This window comes from Phragmites australis, chromosome 7, assembly GCF_958298935.1.
Source record: "Phragmites australis chromosome 7, lpPhrAust1.1, whole genome shotgun sequence".
NCBI classification, from domain to species: domain Eukaryota; kingdom Viridiplantae; phylum Streptophyta; class Magnoliopsida; order Poales; family Poaceae; genus Phragmites; species Phragmites australis.
The window spans coordinates 5,346,754-5,369,260 of record NC_084927.1 but is presented as its reverse complement, the minus strand read 5'-3'; the positions used below and the strand labels follow the sequence as shown (position 1 = coordinate 5,369,260).

The 22,507-nt window shown below is 43.7% G+C and overlaps 2 protein-coding genes across 6 annotated transcripts; one reads left to right on the top strand and one right to left on the bottom strand.

The window, feature by feature from the left end:
- The first annotated feature begins 4,930 nt into the window (after nucleotides 1-4,930).
- On the top strand, nucleotides 4,931-11,766 carry LOC133923914 (mediator of RNA polymerase II transcription subunit 15a-like). Its single transcript, XM_062369226.1, has 4 exons — nucleotides 4,931-5,182; nucleotides 6,418-6,535; nucleotides 11,181-11,283; nucleotides 11,451-11,766. Exons 1-4 carry the CDS (start codon nucleotides 5,010-5,012, stop codon nucleotides 11,477-11,479), a joined length of 423 nt encoding a protein of 140 aa, XP_062225210.1. The 5' UTR covers nucleotides 4,931-5,009; the 3' UTR covers nucleotides 11,480-11,766.
- A 1,757-nt stretch (nucleotides 11,767-13,523) lies between these two features.
- On the bottom strand, nucleotides 13,524-22,242 carry LOC133923913 (uncharacterized). 5 transcript variants are annotated; one of them, XR_009910686.1, is made up of 3 exons: nucleotides 21,827-22,242; nucleotides 14,217-14,354; nucleotides 13,524-13,991 (listed from the first exon to the last, which is right to left on the bottom strand). XR_009910686.1 is itself a non-coding variant. In XM_062369222.1 (2 exons), exons 1-2 carry the CDS (start codon nucleotides 22,130-22,132, stop codon nucleotides 13,854-13,856), a joined length of 444 nt encoding a protein of 147 aa, XP_062225206.1. In that variant the 5' UTR covers nucleotides 22,133-22,242; the 3' UTR covers nucleotides 13,524-13,853. The 5 variants fall into 5 exon arrangements, 3 of the variants coding, with proteins under 3 accessions (XP_062225206.1, XP_062225207.1, XP_062225208.1); XR_009910687.1 differs by lacking the exon at nucleotides 21,827-22,242 and adding an exon at nucleotides 14,462-15,454; XM_062369222.1 differs by lacking the exon at nucleotides 14,217-14,354.
- Between the last annotated feature and the right edge of the window lie 265 nt (nucleotides 22,243-22,507).

The window sequence follows — 22,507 nt, the reverse complement described above, 5'->3', positions numbered from 1 at the left end:
GTGAAATAGTCCTAGCATGCTAAAGGTGAGTACCACTATGAGAGAAATGTGGTCCGATAAAGCGTTGTGACTCAAAGCCTCTATCGTGCGCATCAAAACCATATGAACTATGGTATGACCTATGCCGGGCACCGCCTCTAGAAGAGAACTGCAGAGCGTCTGAAACTCACCAGTAAGAGTGAGGAAAAGCCTCATGTACACCAAAAGAAGGGCAGTATATGTCTTAAGTGCTCCACTCCCACTCACACCGCTCATTTCTCTTATGGTGAAAACAAAAATCTTCCAAGTGACCCTCTCTCTGGCAGTAGGTGCAAACAAAGCATCTCTCAGGAACTTGCATGTTGGTCACTCTAGGTTATATCATAGGAGTTTTCATCTTAGGCTAAGGAGCTCTCTTGGTATGTATCTTTGGAAGCTCTCTTCTTGATTTGTGGTGTGGGATTTTTCTTTTCTAGCATGGACTGTGTGGCATTAATTTTGGATTTCTCACTCTCAAGGGTAGTGGATGTGGTGAAAACAGTCTTACTTGGCCCATTGTAGGCCATTCTCTCAAAACACAACACCCTAGAGCTAGTCCTGCCTTATCTGCACACATCTTAGTCTTGGCCAAGATCAAATCCATTTTTCCTTTACCTTCTGAGCACTTCTCCACAAGAGAAAGGGGGTACTCATTCTCAGCCATGAGCTTCTGAACATGCCATCTAATCCAGCTGAGTTTGTCCTTAAAGATTATGCAGGTGGAATAGTTCAGTTGTACATCCTTAGAACACTCAGCACTCTCCAATCCTCTAACTCCTTAATGCGCTTGATTTTCACCTCAACATCCTTTGTGAGTAAAGGACAATTTTTGCAAGTGCCTAAGAGATTAGATCTAGACTCTTTCTCAAGGAGCTTATTCTTAGTAGTTTCAAGCCGACTGTCGATTTGAGTATGCAAAATCTGAAGCTTAGTAAGCTCACTCATGACTATAAGATAACTATCATACTCCCCATCCTTGACCCTAGACTTAAACACAACAAACTCTGTTGTCACACACTCAAACTTAGACTTGAGCTCCTTCAACTCACGAACCGCTTTCTTAAGTAATCTATCATGGCTAACAAGAGCATCATTCAAGGTATCAACCTAAACAGAAAGCTAGTCATAGGAAGGTTATAGCTCAGAAGGATCAAGCCCAGAGTCGCTGTCATTGTCGTCCGCTATGAAGCAAAGGCCAATGAAGTCCTTATTCTTCCTCTTATTCTTCATAGGTTGCTCCTCCTCTGACCTCTCATCTTCATTTGAGGAAGTGCCGATGTTTCCGAGCACCAACACAAAAGCTCGAAATGTCTCCTTGGCTACCTTCTTGGCCATCTTGGTGCGGTTCTCGAAGAAGGGCTTCTTGTTCTTCTTGTGCTTGCGTGGTCATGGTTGCATTCTTCCTTCATGGCTTGTTATGAGTGTGGTGACCTTCTACAACTTCACCACACTCATAACAAGCACGAGAACCACCTCTCCTCCGATCTCGTCAGTTGTTGTAGAAGTTGGTAAACTTCTTCACGATCAAGTTGGTAAACTCTTTCACAATCAATGCTAAGTCTTTATCCTCAAATGCGTCCACCTGCTCCTCTGTGATAGAAACTAAGGAATAAAAAACAAATCCACTAGGTGAAGGGTTAGCACAAGAAAAACTAACTCCAGCCTGACTACCACCACTAGGTCCTGAAACTAATGCCATATTCTAAGACAAGGGGGTTTCCTAGACCTATTCTAACCGCTTGACTATTTCTGTGGATTTCAGCTTGCTAAAAAGTTCATCACAAGTCAAAGTGTTATAACTGAATGACTTCTCAATGCTATAGATCTTTACTTCTCATATGCTATGGTCAAGAGCATAGAAAAGATTAATCGCCCTCTTATGATCAGATTAAGGCAAAACTCCAGTGGATCTAAGATTGCTAACAATTCCATCAAACATAGAAAACATAGCATCCAATGATTCTTCAGGTCTTTGCACAAACATCTGATATTCATGATTGTTTGTGCTCTAATGCCTAGCATTGATCTGGGTAGTGCCCCCATAAAAGACACTAAGAGTGGTCTAAATTTCTTTAGCAGTACAAAGGTGTTGAACTTTATCGAACTCATTACGATTCAGACTGGTGAACAATTTATTTCTATCCTTGTTGTTAGCTTCATATTGTTTAATTTGGATTTGAGAAGTAGGAGCAGTAGGGATCTCACAGTTGGAGTCTATAACCTCCCATATTGCAGTTCCTTAGCTTAAGAGATAAGCCTACATGAGTACCTTTCAGTATGAAAAATCATAACTTTCAAAGAGTGGAATCTTCTCATATCTCTTCATTATCGCCTACGGATCACAAAGCCGTTTAATATCAATAAGTGATCAAACTGGCTCTGATACTAATTGTATGATGAGAATGGCGACTAGAGGGGGGTGAATAGGCACCTCACCAATCTCTTTCGAAACGGATGGTCTTTTCCTATTTTCTCACCCAACACACTCAAAACAGACAAGCGGAAGCAAAAATCGAAGAGAAATAAGTTGCAATGAAAATAAAAAGGAAGCATGACACTTATGGATGTATATGAATCCTATGTTCTATTGACACTCATTTCAAGAGTCATAGCCACGAAAAGATAGCAACTCGAAGGAAGAACACTTAGATCCAATGATATGAACACCGGGTGAAGAAACTCTTCAAATTGATAGGTCCATAATCTACATTAATTGCAAATGTTAGCCCTATTTTCGGTATATTACAAAGTATTTTGCTCAAAAAAGCTCTCACCTAATACATAGGCTAAGCACTTATCTCCCTCTCCTTTAAAACCCTAGGACAAGCCTCTCAAATGGTTGGCTCAAGGCTCTCTCATAGCACTACCCCTCTATTTATAGGTCTTGAGAGCTTCCTTAGCCCCTAAGTTTTTTTGTTCCCAAAATACCCCTCTCTTTCAATACACTCCTACCTACCACTGGGGCATTTTAGTCCAATCTTTGCTTCGTTCATCGAATGGTTGTAACGCCTTCATGACTTAGCTTCTTCTCGACGTAAGCTTCACGATGATGCCACGTATACTCCATCCTTCCATAGTTTGAGGCCAAACCGCAAAACTCCTAGCATGCTTCTCAAAGCGTGGCTTACCGTAACTTGTTTACACCTTAAGCAAGCGATCCGATGTTGACGCATGTGCCCTGTCTTACGATCTTGATCACCGACATGTCTCTCCCGCTCCCGATTCCTCGGGCTGCTTTGTCACTTGCACCGGCATTCCTTTCGCTTGATTTTGTCAACATGTCATCCTCCTCCTCACGCTTTGCTTGATTTCCATGTGTATAGCTAGGACCACTTTTGATTCTGCCCAGCCTCCTCGATCGTCCAGCACCAAGCACCCCGATTGGCCCCGGTCATCCAGTCATCGACCGCTAAGTTATATCTATCAGCTATATAACACGAGGCAAGCACACACGTTTCTCCAATTCCGTCTCCCATTAGACAAAATCAAAATCCTTAGTGAAAAACTCATCTCATCAACATCGTAAACACCGAATGATCCATTGTACACTCCTGCTAAGCACTGGACCATCCGACGTGTTCAACCTACCAAACATACCATTTTGCAACCTCTATGGAAGAAATGCTCTGATGAATTCTCCGCATTCATATCCTCCATTGCTGGATCATCCGGTGTATAAAATCATCTCAGACACGCTGTACAGTCTCTCTGGAAAAATTAATTCGGCGTGCTCAGTACCACATCGCCAGACCATCCGATATACACTTCAATTTTTACATCTGGTTTGTAATGCTCTGACGTGTAGTCTCTGAATATCGGACCATATGGTGTGGTCAATTTTCCGAGCACCAGATCATCGTGAGGCAAATTTTTCTAGACTCAGAGATAAAAAAATATCAAATTTATTTTCTCTACAACTTTGATTAGTCATGATCATAATTATAACACATATACATTTTTATGTAATTCTACAAATCATCAAACTAAATCAATATCCTTACCAATTACTTATTACATATAAAGTAAGACAAATTTTAATTTGGTTTCTCACTTTTTCATCGCAGGAGGCATTCATGTCGCTGAGGGCACCGGTGGATCTCACGGCTGATTACTTTCTCTTCCGTGAGCCGGCCCGACGCCCCTTCGCTAATGCCGCCGCAGGTGTTCGTGCCTTGGACTTAGAGAAGTCTTTGGATGATGTCGAGCCTGAGCTCATTTTTGAGTTTCTTTCTGTGGCAGGCGTTAAGGTAGGCTTCGCGTGTTCTGCTTCTTCCGTAATGCTTGGCTTCGGTGACGCTTCCTCACGTTCCTTTTCTTTGTTAGGCAAAATCTCTTTGACAATTTCTGTTGCTCGAGAGGGGAGAGACAAGGGAGACGAGGTTTGTGGGGTATGTATGTCGAAGGCAAAGGAGATGGTGCCGTCATTGACATCTACGGGGATTGATTCCATTATTTTGTGGCAGTGGAGATGAACGCCGGATCTGGGTGTCTTGGGCAACGACTTTTTACGCACATATAAACAAACTACCACTAATTTCATAACGAGTCTCATATAACTACAACATTCTCGTAGAATTTTGGTTAAGTCATTTCTAATATGAACTAAATTGAGCTAGTGTATACCCAAATAATTTTATTATTAGGAATCACTTTTTATATGATGGTGGAGATATGAGTGTATGATTCTACCTACCAAGATTTAAATAGTGATGTTCACAATTTATATACTTTTAACAATACTATTTGTAGATGTGTGATAGAAGGGTTCTCATGTGTAGGGTGTGAATCACTTACAATAAAAAAATAACTTTATTATTTTTATGCTGAAATAATAAAACATGGCCTAATACGTATCCGCGTATCCCAAGACTCTTCGCGTTAGATAAGTGTTTGTCAAGCACATGTAAAGTCTATGCTATAGCTAGTCTTCGTCCGTGATCCCTGCGGATCCCTTCGTCACTTCCCTCTGTTAGAGCGAAGGTGCATCCACCATGCCCAAGATCAAAGCGCGGAAATCCTCTCGACCCAGTCCAATCCTGTCGGCTAGGTTGGTAAGGCGAAGCACGAACGGCGCCCAAGGTGCTGACCCTGTCGGCGGCGGCGGCGGCGGCGAATGGCGTTCCGAGCTCCGGCCCGCGGCGCGCGGTAGGGTCGTCAATAAAATGTACGTCTCTTCCTCTTCCTTCCCTTCTAATCCCCAATCAAGATCCCTTGACGATTCGATTCGAGTTTCCCTTTCTAGATGAGTGAAATGGACAGATCGCGTTGCGAATTTTATTTGTTGATCGATCCTCCCTACACAAAGGCCTCGATTGATAGTACATATATTATTCTTACCTCAAAATTTACCCCCGATTCTTAATATGCTACTACCTCTAGTACATCTTTTCCTTGCCTGTATTGTTTATTAATTTTCCCTATTTTCTCACAAATCGTTCACCCATTAAACCTCAACATAGGGGTACAGTACAATTATATTACATATGCATCCCATCCCATCCATGTCTGGTACAAGCCTGTCTTGATCATAAAATTGTCTCTCGAATCTACCCAACTGCTTAAATGAGTTCCAAAATCAGCAGCACGAACCATCAGTTCATTTGCTAAGGGATACAAAATTGTATCTGGAACATGCATAAACATAAAGGTACACATAATACAGAGATGAAATACTTGCATTCATTTTTTATGGGGGTCCATGGATTTTTACCAATGCAGTGGGAATCTAAAAGATCTTCCGCACACGGTGACAACCGACATCCAATAACTCTTAACTTGATCAAATGAAAATGGAGAAAGTCCATTTTACTCTCCCAACAATTGACTTTGTTTGTTTAACCTCCCAAATTGACTCAATTTACTCCTCCCAACTTTTTACACTAGATTGATTCACCCCCTAATGAAATTTGTATTTTTTTTCTTGTTTCCCTCTGTAAAAGTTGAGTTTTAAGTTCAAATAATACTCAACTTTTACTGAGAGAAACAAAAAAGACTAATTTCATTAGGGAGTGAGTTGATCTAGTTTAAATAGTTCGGGGGAGTAAAATAAGTCGGTTGTTTTTTTTTGGGTGGTCAATCAAATAAAGTTGATTGTTGGAGAGAGTAAAATGGACCTTTTTCAATGAAAATATGTCTCGTTTTCTCCATTTATTTATTGCATCATTTTTATGACCGCCATTTTATGTTCATTTTAGTTTGTGCTGTCCCGTTAGCTGGGTCTGTTCAGCCATATGGATGTGTGGAGTTTTATAGCCATCTAATAATTCCTTGCCAACTTCTGGCTCTTGTATGCTAATACAATATTTCTGTACATAAATTGGTCACCTGGACACCTGGCTTATCCGTTTTACAGAAATTATTAAATACAATTTAAGATATAACATGTTGCATTATGTGTAGAACGGAGACTTTGAGGAGGTATCTGCCAGTGCCAGAGGAAGGGGGGCTCTCTCTGGTTGAGATTCAAAATATGGCTGTGCGATTTGAAGAGAGGATGTATACTGCAGCAACCAGCCAGGTAGCTTCTACAGGCGAAGCTAGCACTTCCACTTATGGGGAATCAAAATCCGCAAATGTTATGGCCCAAACACCTATGGGCTGTGTGGGGCAGCAGACCTGGCTAGGGCTGCTGCCAGCAGGCTGCTGTGGGGCGTGCGGCTGGCTTAGGGCAATCGCACACTGCTGCCTACACTACCAGCTAGTTCACTGGCCTTATCCTTAATTATATGTCTTGTGCATTAAGTTAGAGAGTCCTAGATTGGTAGTTTATTTGTATACATTAGGCATTATCTATAAGTCTGGAAGAGTGTGGAATGAATCTGTAAGGGAGTCCCTGGCTAGAAATATTAGGACAAGGCTAATTATTCATCAAGAAGTATAGAAGAAGAGTACTAACCTCCCTATTCTCTCGCCCTTACTTGCCAACGCCACAACATCTCTGCTGGTCTCTTGTCGTTGTTGTTGCTCTTCTTCACCCGTCCTGGCTTGCCTGCTAAGCTGGGGAGCCGTACTATGAGTTCGTGTGCATCTTCGGAGTTCTTTGGTACGTCTTCTCCACTCTTGGCATTCCGTTTCACAATGCGCACTCTAGGCTGATATATAGGCACAACTACGATCAGTTGGAGCCACATCCTGCAATGCACCACACATTTCTCCTCTCGGTGAATGTGTATGTGCTTTCGGGGTCAAATCTTGGACCTAGTTGGGTGTCTTCGGACCTTTTTGCTATGCCTTTCCTTTGTGAGGCCCATTCCATGCACGACATCAACATCTGATGTCACTTCATCATAGCACCAGACACGCCATGGTAACCAATGGCGCTATCCGTCCGACGGCTCGACATTTCATCATACAGCTTCGTCGGTAGCTTGCCTACCATTTCAAGCTTCACCTCGACAGCGCGCTTGGGATCCTTATGATATGTCATCCTTATGGAATTCAACACATTGATCAGGTGCTAGGATGTTGTTGGAGGACTTCTCTGAGATGTGACATGGAACAATGATAACCAAGACCTCCACTTTCAGCTTGAGAACAAGCTGGAGTCACAAATGGGATGGGAAACCAAGTGGATATGTGTCGTCTACTTGTGATGAGTCATCGACAAGGTTTAAGTTGAGTTGAGTTTGATTTGCATGAGCATATCTATGTATTACAATGCATAATTATGATTATGACTAACCGGAGTTAGAGAAAAATGGGGGTTGGAGTTTTTGTCTCTGAGTTAGGAAAATTGTAAACACCGGATGGTCCGGTGTTCAGAAGAAATCCACACTGGAGATTTTGACTCAGAAGATAAAATCGAAGACTTCACCGAATGGTCCGGTGTTAGCGAGGTGTGCACGTCGGAGTATTTTCCAGAAGATGTGTTTCTTGGTGCCAAAATGAAGTTGAACGTCGGATGGTCCGGTGATGGGCAGTTGTGCACACCGGAGGATCGTCGAATGCTTGTCCAGAACGTTTCAGAAGTTGAAGTTCAAGTGCTCCACATGCCGGATGGTCCGGTGCTTGTAGTTGTGCAGACCGGAGGATCGTCGAATGCTTGTCTAGAACGTTCTAGAAGTTGAAGTTCAAATGTTCACGTCGGATGGTCTGGCGCTTGAAATTGTGTACACCAGAGGTTTCACCAGAGCTTTTTCTAGGAGATTTTCTCTCGGCTCAGTGAAGAAAGGTTTTTCACACGCCGGATGGTTCGATACTTAGAAGGAGTGTACACCGAATCATCTGGTGTTCACGATTTTTAAGTGATGAGTTTTCAACTGAGAATTTTGATTATGACTAATTGGAGATGGAGTTGGGAAAACTTTTGTGCTTGTCATATGTAGGTGATAGATACAACTTGATGGTCGATGGCGAGATGACTTAGGCTAAGCGGGATGCTTGATGCCTGACGATCAAGGAGGCCGAGCGGAGTCAAGGGTGATCCTAGCTATACACGTGGAGAGCAAGTAAAGGTTGAGAAGGTGGATGAAGACGGCGTATTGACAAAGTCAAGTGAAAGGAATGCCAGTGCATGTGACAAGACGACCCGATGGATCGGGAGTAGGAGAGACTTGCCGGCGGTCGAGATCGTAAGACGGAGTACACGTGTCAACATCGGGTGGCTTGCTTAAGGTGTAAGAAAGTGGTGGTGAGTCACGCTTTGAGAAGCGTGCAAGGCGGTTTCACAGTTTAACCTTAAAACCATGAGAAAGTTGGAAGTACACTTGGCATCATCGCGAAGTTTGCATCGAGACGAAGCTAAGTTATGAATGCGTCACGGTTGTTCGATGGACGAAGAAAAAGTTGAACAAAAATATCCTCGGTGGTAGGTACGAGTGTATTGAAAGAGAGGGGTATTTTGAAAATCTAGGAAAATAGAAATGAGAAAGATGAGTGCTTAGTCTATGTGTTAGGTGAGAACTTTGTATGCGAAAATACTTTGGAATCTTCAAAAAATAGGGTATTCCTCTGTAAGAAATGAAGATTATGTTTTCTCTTGTGCTTGTGTTCATCTTCTTCTAGTTTCTCTCTCTTGGCTCCTTTTGTTTGCAAATTCGTCGGTTTTTGTTGTGATTTTCGTTTTTGTTGGAGAGCTGAAATTTTTCATCGTGCTGGAGACATTCTTCTTGTTGCTAGAGGTATAAGAATCTCATACAAGTTTGTCTTGAACCATCCCTTGTTTCTAGATCTATCAACTTAGAGAATTCTTCACCCGGTGCCTAGATCTAAGTGTTTTTGGTTCAAATTGTAAGTTTTATGGCTATGACTCTTGGAATAGTGTTCTATGGAACCTAGGGTTCAATTCCATCCATGTAAGCCATGTGTTCTTTGGAGAATTTCATTGTGATATGTTTTCGCTTGTTGTTTTGAGGCGTATTGGGTGAAAGATTAAGATGTCATCCAAGAAATTGGTGAGGCTTCTATTCACCGTTCCTCTAGTCGCCTTTCTCGGTCCTATAGGGAGGATATGTTATTGCTCAAGCCCCCCCCCCATAGAGCTATGATTGCTGCCTGAAAGCTAGCATGGAGCGTGTGCTGGCTTAGGGCAGCCAAACGCTACTGCCTACGCTTCCAGCCACCCCCACCAGCCTTATCCTTAATCGAGTTAGAAAGTTCTAGATTGGTAGGTTATCTATTTAGGAAAATGTCTAATTCACCCCTGAACTGCGGGGTTTGGTCTAAATAACCCTTTGAACTAAAAAAAAACTTTCTAAATTGTCCCATGTACTTTTTGGACTTCTCCTTTTAAGCAATTGAAATACAATTCTCGGGTGAGGAAAGGGTTGTCTCAGGTACGGTACGCCTGGGGTCAAAGGAGGAGCCACCATAGTCAAAGCCCCATAGACATGTAAAGTTGAATGCAACCCCAAGGTTGAGATTTTTTGTTTAGTCATCATATCTTGAAGCGGGCCAGAATAAAGGATTCCCTGATTGAGTCAATCAGGAAGAGGAAGATTTGATAAAAGATGAAAAGAAAGGATTGATTACCTTTTTAATGCCGTTTAAATAGTCCCACCTAGAGTGGGTTTTCCTGGTCGGTGTTGCCCACGTGTGGTTTCCCCAACAGTGTTGCACACGTGGAGCCCAAGCTGACTAGTTTTGCACACGTAGAGTCCAAGCCGGCTACTTTGCACACGTGGTATCTTTTACCCCCCCCCCCTCACTTCTCACTGACAAGTGAGCTGATCTGGATCCACTTGTCATCCCTAGGTCTCTCTCCAGTACCAAATGGCCACATCCCGGCTTGATCTTCTCTGTTCTGCCTCCGAATCATCACCCTCACACTTGATTTGCACTCAGACACCGACGAGGCCTGCTGTGAGGAACTCAAAGGAGGATCGTCTGTACGCCCTCCACCGCTTCCCTAGCCATCGCCGTTGTTTCCCTGTTGGAATCACGTGTGATCCGTCTTTTTCCATCCTCGACTCTGGCCGCGGCCTCGTCCATCTCGCCATCACATCTACCGCTGAAACTCCTCTCCGCACATGTTAGAGCCACGGTAAGCTTCCCCACAGCCCGTTGATGCTCGAGCGCGTGCCCTTCTCCCTATTCCCTGTCGTCGGCTCGCTTCTTGCTGTCGACCAACCCATCGCCACTGCCATTACTCGTCGTCAACTACCTTTCCATCATGCCCCATCGCTGCCACCTACCCAAATGGAACTTTCACTTAGAGTTGTTGATGTTGGGCTGAGCTTAGACTGCCGCCTCGCCGTCGTTTGTCGCCAGCGCCGCGGTCAGCACCACCCATCTCCTCCCTTTCTCTCTCTGCTAAGGCAGGCTTTCCTGCCTCGGTCCATCTATTTATGTTAGATACTAGTCTAGAGAGTCCAGAATATGAAGCCAACAGCTCATTGTTAATCAAGAAGTAAATAAGAGGAGGTTTAAACTCCCTATCTTAAGCCGCCACACCCCCTCTCCCCTCTTTCTCCCTCTCCTCCTTTTGGAAAGTAAGTAATATATGCAAGACTATTGTGGATATGCAATATTATACAATCATTTATCTTGGCTCAAACATCGTGACTCCCTTAACATGAGGATAAAAGAGAAAAAATCCTTGTTCAACTGTGCTAATCACACCAGGACATACTGGTAGCAAGATATTATTCATTGATCCAACTTGCACCTACATATATGTGTCAGTACAAACCACTGCTTAAACCCTTCTCTTTTGTTTTTCTCAGTATGATTATATGAGGAAGATTGCTCTGAAAATGCTGTCCTTTGAGATACTACATAACCGTAATAATGCTCAAGCGGTTCCAAATCAGAATCCCCCCAGCCCAGGTATCATACGCAGCAAATCCAATCTTACAATTTTTATGCACTGTCTATGTAATTGCTTCTACAATAGTCGGATATTTGGAGGCATTATATTTTGTTCTACATTACAACATTATCTCTGGTAAATTTGTTCGTTACGGGTGATGGTGACACTCATGCCCTGATTTTAGGGAACGGGGAGGGAGAAACAGCTGCTTGATGGAGGTACCGTGTTAAGGGAGCTTGTACTGTCACTGTGGAATGCATAATTTGTACTTTGTGGTCTAAGTTGATTGCATTTGCATCCTCACTGTCTATTTATGGTCGCCATGTCTTTTAGAGGAGAACTGTCGTTATTGCTAATTCAATGGATTCTCATAATCCAAATGTTTATTCAATGGTATGTGAAGTGATGTACTGTATTTTACCATAGTAGTTTCCATGTAACTTAGCTTTATATACGCACAAAGGAACAAATATTTGGTTTCATATCAGTTACTTGGTTCATATTTGCTTCAGTATGCGTGCTTTTTTCCCTAAGAATTTGCAGAAGCTCATCCTGTCTCAAATTGTCTGTAACATGCTGCTTTGAGTGCTTCTGCGTAGTCAAAGTTTGGCATATTGCTCCAGGGTCTACCTGAGCCCGTGTCACTGCAAGAAATTGCGAGGACATGGCATGTTGCGCGCAAAGTTGTTGCTGAGTATGCTCATCAGCACGCTGGATGGAGGTAGTTTCAGTTCGAGCTAGGGTTGCGTGGGTGCTTGATCCGTCCATTGCTGCTGTGGCAGAAATCTGGATCACATTGCATGGCTAAGTGCAGTTGCCTAACTGGCTCTATTTGACCGATGAGGAGACTATATTTGTACCATAATAATTATCAGTTGAGGCGACAAAAGATGCAACTGCTACTTGTCCGTTGTATTCCTACAGTCTACAGTATTTGTGATTGTGTTTCTTGGACTAGTCACTGGTAACCTGTGGAGCAAGCGCAAGCAGTGCTTGGCCTTGGCAGTACTACCAGCGGGCGTGCCGCCGCACACCACCGGAAGGGTGGATCCTCGTGTAAAGGGGACATCGGCGCTAATGGCACAGCTGGGTTGCCGCAGGAAGGGGACGGGGTGGACCGACAAAGGGAGTGGCGGCCAGGTGCGCTTGCGCCATGGTGGGGGATGGCTATAGATGCCTGGTGCAGAGGAGATGCTTAAGGTTCGAGCAAGAAGTTGCCAGAAATTCTGTATCTCTGGAGAGAATTGTCATAGAAGATTGCCTCAGTCTGCTATATATAATGGTTTTAGGAGAAGCATCACACAATCCCCATACTCTTTGGTAAACTCAGCATTGAAGACTGCCCTGGTTTGGCATCATGGGAAGGTCTGAAATTCCTCACTAGTCTTGACTATTTGCGAGTAAAAAGCTCCCCAGGCTTAGCGGCTGCAGAAACCAAAAGTGAGCACTTCTCTCTACCACTTCAAGAGCTCTATACTAATGACATTGGTGTCCTTTGTGTGCCCATATACAGCCAGTTAACTTCTCTGAAAACACTATTTATTGATGGGGGTCGTGGTGCTCGATATATGTATGGTCTTGTTTTGGTTTTGAATTGTAGCTTTCATCTTTTACAATCTAAAGCTGAAATAAACAGACAGTTTCTTAACATAACTTTTTACAATCCGTTTGTTGGATCGTGGGAATCCAAGAAGCTGGTTTTCCTTAGCTTTTCACAGATTGTGAAAGTTCATTTTACTGAATTAGCCATCAATTTCTTTTAGAATCCACAATCTAAAAACTTTTTACAATCTACAAGCCGTTTTTCAGAATTTGCAACTGAAACAAATATGCCATATATCTGTGGATATCTTGATGGATAACCATGTGAAAGGGCTGCTACTTCTCTCACCTCCTTGAGATATATTGCGCTGGAGGGCTTTGAGCATCTCCAGTCATTGCCTGCGGAACTTCAATCTCTTACATCACTCGGGACTAGATTTAGGCAATTGTGGACGTCTCACTTGATCACTTCCTCAAAGGACATGGAAATCTTCGGTTGCAGCGAGGAGCTAAACGCAGTGTACCGAGCGATGCTTATAGTTCGAAAAATATATTTACGTATTGGTAGAACCGATGAGGAATAATTAGCTAGGTCAATCTTCATATTCCAGCTAATCTTTTCCACATACACAAAGAAGTTTTTGAATTTTATATCTTTGCATTGATTGATATTGTTCGGGCAAAAACTCGGAAATTATTGTTTTCAAATCCGTGACCACAATCTTACTTTGATGTTTTATTCTTCTTAATTTTTCTAGAGCTCAAGAGCTCGCACCCTGGTCTCAAATTTTATTAAGCCGGACCACCAAATATTGTTTTACAGCCCAAATTTCGCTCCCAGTCGGGAGGCACAAGCACTCATAGCAGAGTGTTCACATTCACAGCACATAAGGCAAAAACTATTCCACATACTACATGAAGAAACTGTCGCACTCTCTCTAGCCCATTACATCGAGATATCATCTCCAAACTCATCCGGAGCTTGGTCACACGCCTGCAGCGTCCATTCTGACTCCCAGTTCACTGTACTGACTGACATACATGTTCATATCAGTATTCTTCCATGCCGCCTTGTCAAAACTTCCAGCTTGCTTACAACACTCTTGAAGGTCGATGAATTTTTCTTGTGGCAAAGCACCTTTAAACTTTTGACCATTGCTGGGACCGCTTTCCAAATTCCTTTCTGAAAATATAAAATTGGTCCTTAGTTTCCAAAGTCTCCACAGGGCAACGGAACTAATGTAACACCCTACTTTACAACTAAACATATTTTATTCGAATATGAAAAATTTTGGTAGCATTTCCTCTATAGGACGGTATAACTGACAAAAAAAAAAAGATCACAGACAGACAATATAAGATATAACCAACATATATAGCAATCTTCATGACGCTACCAGCGTCTTACCACATCATATACAAAACAAACGACAGACCACCAAAAATACAACTTCTAAACACCGGTTGAGTTATCAACATTGTGATGAGGTAGAGCGTGCAACTACCAAGATCCATCCCCAAAATGCACGTCAACATCTAAACATACCTGTAAAAGATTTAACAGGGGTGAGACAAGCTCAGCAAGTAACGGCTATGAATATAAACATATCTCACTAGATTAAAGACTATTTCAGATACAAATATTTTTCTCACCACGAAAAGCCAAAACATATGAGTTTTAAGCCATAACAATCTTGATTCACCTGTCAGTGAAAACACAACAACAAACTCCAATACGGTCTCCCATATATCATGGCACTAACCCCTTTCAGATTCTGTATATATTATAATAAATGTATGAATGCCATGATACAACTCCATTTGAGAGTTTTGCGCTGGACGATGCCAACCTCTCATGCAACTCCATATACCGGTATGAATTACGCACGATAGCATTGATCGGCCTTTATCACCATATGAAGTGCATAAATGCATATGTATGCATGTGAATCGATGTCAATTCTTATTTTCTTTTGATGATTATTTTCCATGAGTATCACCACTACTAGCTCATAACATCAACGATATACTCAAAATCAATGAAATAACATTGATTTAATTCGTCAAATGCGACATCATTCATCATATGAATAAATTGAAAAAAATATCAGATATTTCAATTTTATCTGTGAAAGAAGTAAGACATGACTATAAACATAGCATTGAATTACACCCCTACGTTACTTGTCTTTTACCAAAAGCGACGAAGAAATTTCGATCAAGAACGTCCGGAAATAGTACCACCTGTACAGGTATATTATTAGCACTAAAACACATAAAATATGAAGCGTCACCCCTACGCCTGAAACGTCGCAGATACGCCTGTATTTCGGAAAACTGAACAGAAAACTGTATCACATGAAATGATACACTATTTCCAATTCAGAGTCGAGCCAAAAATTCTCACTAATTAGACTTCGCTCCGATGAACGAAAAGAATACTTCGACTCGGATGTCGTATCTTCGAACCAATAATGATTATCGAAACGAGTCAGACTATTGATCACATGAAATGATACGACAGGAATTGATTGATTCGATTCAACCATAAACGTCCAGGAATTACCGAGGAATCACCTTCGAAGGGTTGACGACGAATCCGACAAAATTACAAAATTTCCAACTCTCTTTTTTCTTCCTTTTTTTTCTTCCCTTTTTTCCTTTTTCTCTTTTTCTTTTTCTTCTTCTTCTCCTTTCTTTTCTTTTCTTTTCTCCTTCTTCCTTTCTCTCTCTTGGCTTCTTCTTCCTGGCTTCTCTCCCGCTCGGCCGGCTCTTGCTGCTGGCTTGCTTCTGCGGTTCCCAGTCTAAACACACACAGAGAGAGAGAGAGAGAGAGAGAGCGCGGCGGCCGGCGGCGGCGCACGACAGCTGGTGACGGCGCACGACAGCGGCGCGCGCACGCAGCGGCGACGACGGCGCAGGCGCGCAGCGTAGCGACGAGGCGCGGCCGGTCAGGCGGAGGCGACGGCGGCCGGCGACGCAGCACCCGGCGACATCAAGCGGCCTACGCGGCGGACGGCAGCGCACGGCGCGACGGCGACGCCCGGCTCGCAGGCATACGGCGGCGCAGAGGCGGCGGGGACGGTGCAGCACGCAGGAGAGAGAGAGAGACAGAGAGAGAGAGAGAGAGAGGGAGAGAGAGAGAAAACACGAGCACGTGAAGAGTCTGGATGGATCGGGTTGAGGGCCGATCCATCCGACACTTATCCTCTTTTTTATTTTTTTTTATTTTTAAAACAACAAACGGTCTAAATTTATTGGGCTTGCTACGGGTCACAAAGTGCCCGGAACGGACATGTGAGTATCAAAATGGGTTTGTCTCGACAAGATGAACGCAACCACGGTCTCCGATCGTCCATACGAGCAATAGATAAAAAGTCAAAATTTTGGTCAAAACTCCTTATTTTTCCTCTCAAAAAAAAAATCGGTATTACATTCTTCCCCCTTAAAGGAATTCGTCCCTGAATTCTGCCGCTTCCAAGGCAACTATAGAATGGAGGTAAAATATTTCAAAACTTATGACTCACCAGTCTCAAAGAGCTCAGGATACTTCTTACGCATTTGTTCTTCAAGTTTCCAAGTTGCTTCTCATTCTGATTGATTTGTCCAAAGGACTCTCACAAACTTGATAGTTCTCCTTCTCATAACTCGCTCTGAGGAATCCAGAATACGTACTGGGTGGCACTTTACGGTCAGGTCTTTTCTCTATCGTGATTGATTCAACATCAATTTTATGCTCAGGGTCTCTCGGATATTTTCTTAGCATAGAAACATGGAAGACATTATATACTCACTCATTGAGTCTGGTAAATCAAGACGGTACGCCAAACTGCCTACTCGGGCTGTGATTAGAAATGAGCCAATGTACCTCAGGTTAAGCTTTCCAGAGATATCAAAACGTACAACACATTTGGTTGGCGAAACTCTGAAAAGAACATAATCACCAACTGAAAATTCTAGGTCTCATCTTCGGATATTTGCATAGCTCTTCTGTCGACTTTGAGCAACCAACAGGTTCTGACGTATTTGGTGTACCTTTTCTGATGTTTGCTGAACCAAATCTAGACCAAGTAGTGATCTCTCTCCAACGGAATCCCAACACAAAGGGGAAACACACCTTCGGCCATACAAGGCCTCAAAGGGAGCCATCCGAATACTAGCTTGATAGCTATTATTATAAGCAAACTCTGCTAAAACTGGGATACAAATTTGGAATCTCGATCTGAAATGATCGATTTTGGCACACCATGCAACCTCACTATTTCCTTGATATACAAGGGAGCCAAATCATGTGCCGAACTGGTTGTCTTCATTGGGATGAAATGTGCGGATTTAGTAAGCCTATCCACGACAACCCAAATAGCATCTCTGCCTCGAGGTGAACGGGGCAACCCAACAACGAAGTCTATAGTGATATGTTCCCATTTCCATTCTGGGATTTCTAAGGATTGCATTAATCCTGCCGGTCTTTTATGTTCAGCCTTTACTTGTTGGCAGACACCACAAGATGCAACATACTTAGCAATATCCACTTTCATCCTTTTCCACCAAAAATTTAGTTTTAGGTCTCGATACATTTTGGTTCCACCCGGATGAATTGTATAAGGAGTCCAGTGGGACTCTCTCAAGATATTCATTTTCACATCTGCCTTTTGTGGTACACAAAGACGTCCTTTGAAGTGTATTGCGCCATTCTCATCAATGGTAAATTCTTTTGAATTTTTTTCATCGAAGTCCTCTTTCGAACTTCTAAAAGAAGACGATCATATTGTTGAGCTTCATGAATACACTCAGGTATAGCAAACTAAATAAACATTTGAGTCTCCTTCTGTATCGTACTAGTAAAACAAAAAGAAATCATCATTCGGCTCAAATCCAACAATATAGACATTATTGTTTTAGGAACACCTGTTCTGTTAAAAGCATCTGCTACCACATTCGTTTTCCCTGGATGATACTGAATTGTCAGATCATAGTCTTTGATTAATTCTAACCATCTTCGTTGTCTCAAATTCAGATCTCTTTGAGTGAAAATGTACTTAAGACTCTTATGATCAGTGAAAATATCACATGACTCGCCATACAGGTAATGCCTCCAACTCTTCAAAGCAAAAACCATTGCAGCTAATTCTAAGTCATGAGTGGGATAATTCTGTTCATGAGTTTTCAATTGTCTGGAAGCATATGCAATTATTTGACCGCCTTGCATAAGCACACAGTCAAGTCCAATTCGGAAAATATCGGTGTAGACTACGAAATGCTTGCCACTCTCGGGCAAAGCCACAATGGGAGCGTTCACTGACTTATTCTTCAAAGTTTGGAAATTGGTCTCACATTCATCAGTCCATACAAATGGAACACACTTCTCGGTAAGTCTAATCATAGGCTTTGCAATAAAAGAAGAACCTTGTATAAAATGTCGGTAATGGCCAGCGAATCCAAGAAAACTCCGAATCTCTGTTACATTGGACGGTCTTTACCATTTCGTTGCCTTCGCACTCTTAAAAGGGAAAACGAATCCAAGAACACACAACATTTCTGCTAATACTATACCAGCCAATTATGAGACACTCTCTTCAACTAGTTCTAAAACCAAGGCATTAGTTGCCCAGAAACATCCTTTTTGGTGGATGCAATCACACCAAAAATATTGTTTGGCTAACTCCACCGACTCGGGTCAAAAACCCCAATAGGAATATAAACCTCTAGTTGGTCATTCTCATCCCGATATATCACCAAGTCTAGAAGGGGTGATCAGGAGAATACAATCACCTGCCTAATTCAATCCTTCTAAACAAGTTTAGACTTGCACTTTCCAACTTGAATACCAGAACACTTCCATCCAGAGGTAGTTGAACCAATAGATAAACTGTGTTGACCGGTACGTTCAGATTAATGCCAAACTGGCATACTAAAGAACTTCACATGTTGCTCACATTCCCAGGCCAGTCATACTATCGGTAACTACACCACAACTTCTTCAAAGTAAAATTGCATGCAAAAAACATCCTCCTCAAAAGTTGGAAAGACATCGGTTAATCCAACCGACAAGATGATCACTGCGGAAAGCTCATGGAGAGGGTTGAAAAATATGACTTCTACAAACTTAACCCTGTTAATCCAACTCCAATTTAGTTATTTTGCGAATTTAGTTTAGAAAACACCATTTGCAACACTAGTTTACCGTCAACGGGTTGAGCGTTAGCATACAATGCTTCTCTCCAGATCCTTAGAAGGCATACCCTCTCCTGAACAGCAACAAAACTACAAAGATACACCCCAATAGTTCATCCTCTTTCACTACACTCCTTTAAACAGGGGAGCAACCCTTAGCTTCCAAACATAACTCTAATCTCAGCACTTAAATTCCGGAATGAACTCCACTTTTACAACACTCTTCCCTTGAACCAGGGTTTGGATAGACTTACTCCCAATAGAGACAAACTTCCAACATGTAAACCCACTCAGGCATCTCTCAGTCAAATCTCCATTCTTAGAGAAAACTGGGTCACCAACAGAAATCCAAAACTCTCACATCAGAAATTAGTCAATTACTTCTTTAACTTCATTCACTCCACAAGAGCCATTAAGAAACAAAGCTCTAGAATGAATCACATTAAAAATCTGTCAATAAAATACCACGACAAGCCCAAACAATACCTTTGATTATTAGGTCAGGAAAAGTTCAGACGACCTTAAATTTCAACATTCACTCAACGAGCAAAACTCACTAGGTTCAATTGATAATGCTTCAATGGTGACAAGCCAATTTAGCATCCTATCATGATGTTATAGGTCATAGACTATTCAACAAACCCCTGACAACGCCAATACTCCTACAACCCAAGTATATTCTTGACTTCAAGCTTCAAAGCAAATGAATTCCCATGTCAAGGATGGCAGGTTTAGCTAAGCGATATCAGAAACATAACACGATTCAACCAAAATCTCTACCTCAACCCCGCAAGGGCCAACCTTAGGTATTCCAATTGTGAAACCTCACAAAACAGGTTTGAAACAACTGATGCATCCTTAAGGAAGGTGTCACTCCATTTGCATCACTTCGATGCAAATCGGTTGTTTCAACGCAATCGATATCTCCAACTCCCATAGCCAGTGGACTATTCCACAAAGGCTAACTTAACAAAATGGGTTGCTGCTCTTCTGATTCTTCTTTTTAACCTGCTCATCATAAATGTAAAGTGCAAGAATCAAAACTCCTTGCTACCAATAGAATTTACCAAAAAACAAAAAGATGAAGCCGGATCATAATGAGAAAATAGAATTTATATTTTACAGAGCACAAAAGAAACATTATGCACATGGAAATTAATGTTCGAGGGCACAAGGAAATCGTTCCAAACCAGAAAAATGCTACACCTAGTTGATCTGAAATGTGGCATGCAAACTGTAGTGTTGGATGTGCTGCGTGTGCCAAACCAGAAGTGATTTCATGATTGCACCTAATGCTGCAATCGCACTTGATATCTCCCCTTTATGAGTGTACAAGTGGTAGATGTTGACCAATTTGGGTTTTTCCCTAGTTTCGAATTTGGTTTTGATGCAAATTAGGCCACGGGACACTGTGAATTTGTGGTTTTTGCCTCCAGAACGCTAGAGCAGGGGAAAGACCATTTTGCCCTTGGGTTCATTCTGCAAGATTTGTGTAAAAAATCTAACAAAAATCACACGTATGAGGAATAGAGCAGTGCATCACTCTACAAATTTTGAGAATTAATTATGGTCTATGCATGGAGAAAAAAATACCAAAAGTGTGAAGCCAGGGGCATAACGGTCTTTCTCCCCTGGTATAGTGTCCTCTAGTGTCCTGAGGCAAAAAACACGAATTCGCAGTGCCCCGTGGCCTAATTCAACTTATGGAGCGTGACACAGACAAAGTCACAATTGATCGGTGTCCTATAGACAAATTTCCCAAGGGCCGTTGTCAGCACCGGTCAACCAGCCGGGCTAGCTTTCGCCCGTAACTCCCTGCACCCCATCCACCACGCATCCGCAAACCGTCCACGCAACTGAGTAGTCGCCGACGCTACCGCCCACGCAGCTGCGGCCGACACCTTGCGCATGCGCTGTCCACAAGGCCACCACCGACGACTGGTCTTCCCACAGGCCAGAACCGAAGGGAGTAGAGGACAAACCGGCAAGGGGAGGAGCCCAATCGACCAGGAGGCCGAGACAGGCGAACACCGTGAGGCCGAAAGGACACCCGCGACGAGCACCACGGCCACAACGTGGCCGACCATAACAAGAGGCGCGGCACACCACGCAGATCCCGCAGCCGTCGCAAGGAACCCTGTCACCGCCGAGCATGATACCACGTGCAACCCGATGACCGCGCGGAGCCCAGCCGGCTGCATAGCACTTGGAACGACAAACCTTTGGAGCACGCGAAGCGGCCGCCGAATAAGCTGCCGGAAGCAGGGCGATCCCGCCAGGCCGACGCCAAAGCGGGGCTGCCACCACTTGGAACGACAAGGATAGGCCACCATCGTGTGGAGACCCGCGGCCGCCAGCCCGAACACCGATGAGCAGCGCTCGCGGAGCCTCAACGTCGCGAGCCCCAAAAGCCGAAGCACGCCGCGAATCCCCGCCGCCAACCATGAGGAAACCGCGGAATTAGGCCGCCGTCGCGAGGAAACGCGGCAGAGGGCAGCAGATCCGGCCGTCCCGGCACAGATCCGGTCGACAGCGCGCCGATCCGCAGGTCCTCAACCACCAGATCGGGGAAAGGGAAGAAGGAGGAGGGGGAGAAAGGAGGGGGAGGGGGAGGGGAGGGAGGCCGCGCCGAGCTCGTTTGCGGCGGTCGGGGGCGGGGGGATTCTTTCTTCCTCTGTTCCGGCCGTTCTTGCCCCGATTCGCCGGCGGACAGCAAGACAAGCAGGCAGAGAGAGAGAGAGAGAGAGAGCGAGAGAGCGAGAGAGAGAGAGAGAGAGAGAGAGAGGAGGGGGCACCGGCGGCTTCGGCCGGCAAGGGGGTGTCGTATAACGGAAGGGAATGTACCTTTTCCTTGATGTCGTAGTACTCGAGCTCGTCGAGGTGCTTGGCCAAGTCGGCCGCCAGCCGCTGCACCTGGTTGATCTGCACCACCAGCTGCTCGTTCCCGATCCTGACCCCGGCGGCGGCTCCGGCGGGCACGGCGCCGAGGACGAGGTTGGCGCGGCGCAGCGCGTCCCTCAGGAGCGCGACCTCCCTGTCGAGGCCCTCTGAGCTCAGCAGCGCGTTAATGGCGGCGCTGGAGAGGCGGTCCAGCAGCTTGTTGAGCAGCCATGTCGCCGCCGCGGATGCGAGGACGATGGGGTCGAACATTGTCGAGCGAGCAAGGGGAAGGAGACAAGACCAAGGCACCTTTTACTATTCTGGTGTTTGCTTCTTCGGAGGGACAACTGCTTCCACCTCAATCGACAAGTCTAATCGGAGAAGAGGACGCACTTTGGCTGTCAACAGACAAGCTTTTATAAAATCACAATAAGAAAGTATCCAACGATATTAACTTTGTGTCACATACCCTTATATTATTAGAATAACTGTTGGTCAAACCTCGAACATGGTTAGTCGAAATACATCTCGTATTTATGAACGGAAAAAATGCAAAAACCTTTCTAATAGTCGCTCTCATTTTGAGATTCCCTTCAAAAGTTGTTTTGTTGTAAAACCCTCAAAAAGTCATATACATTTTGAGAT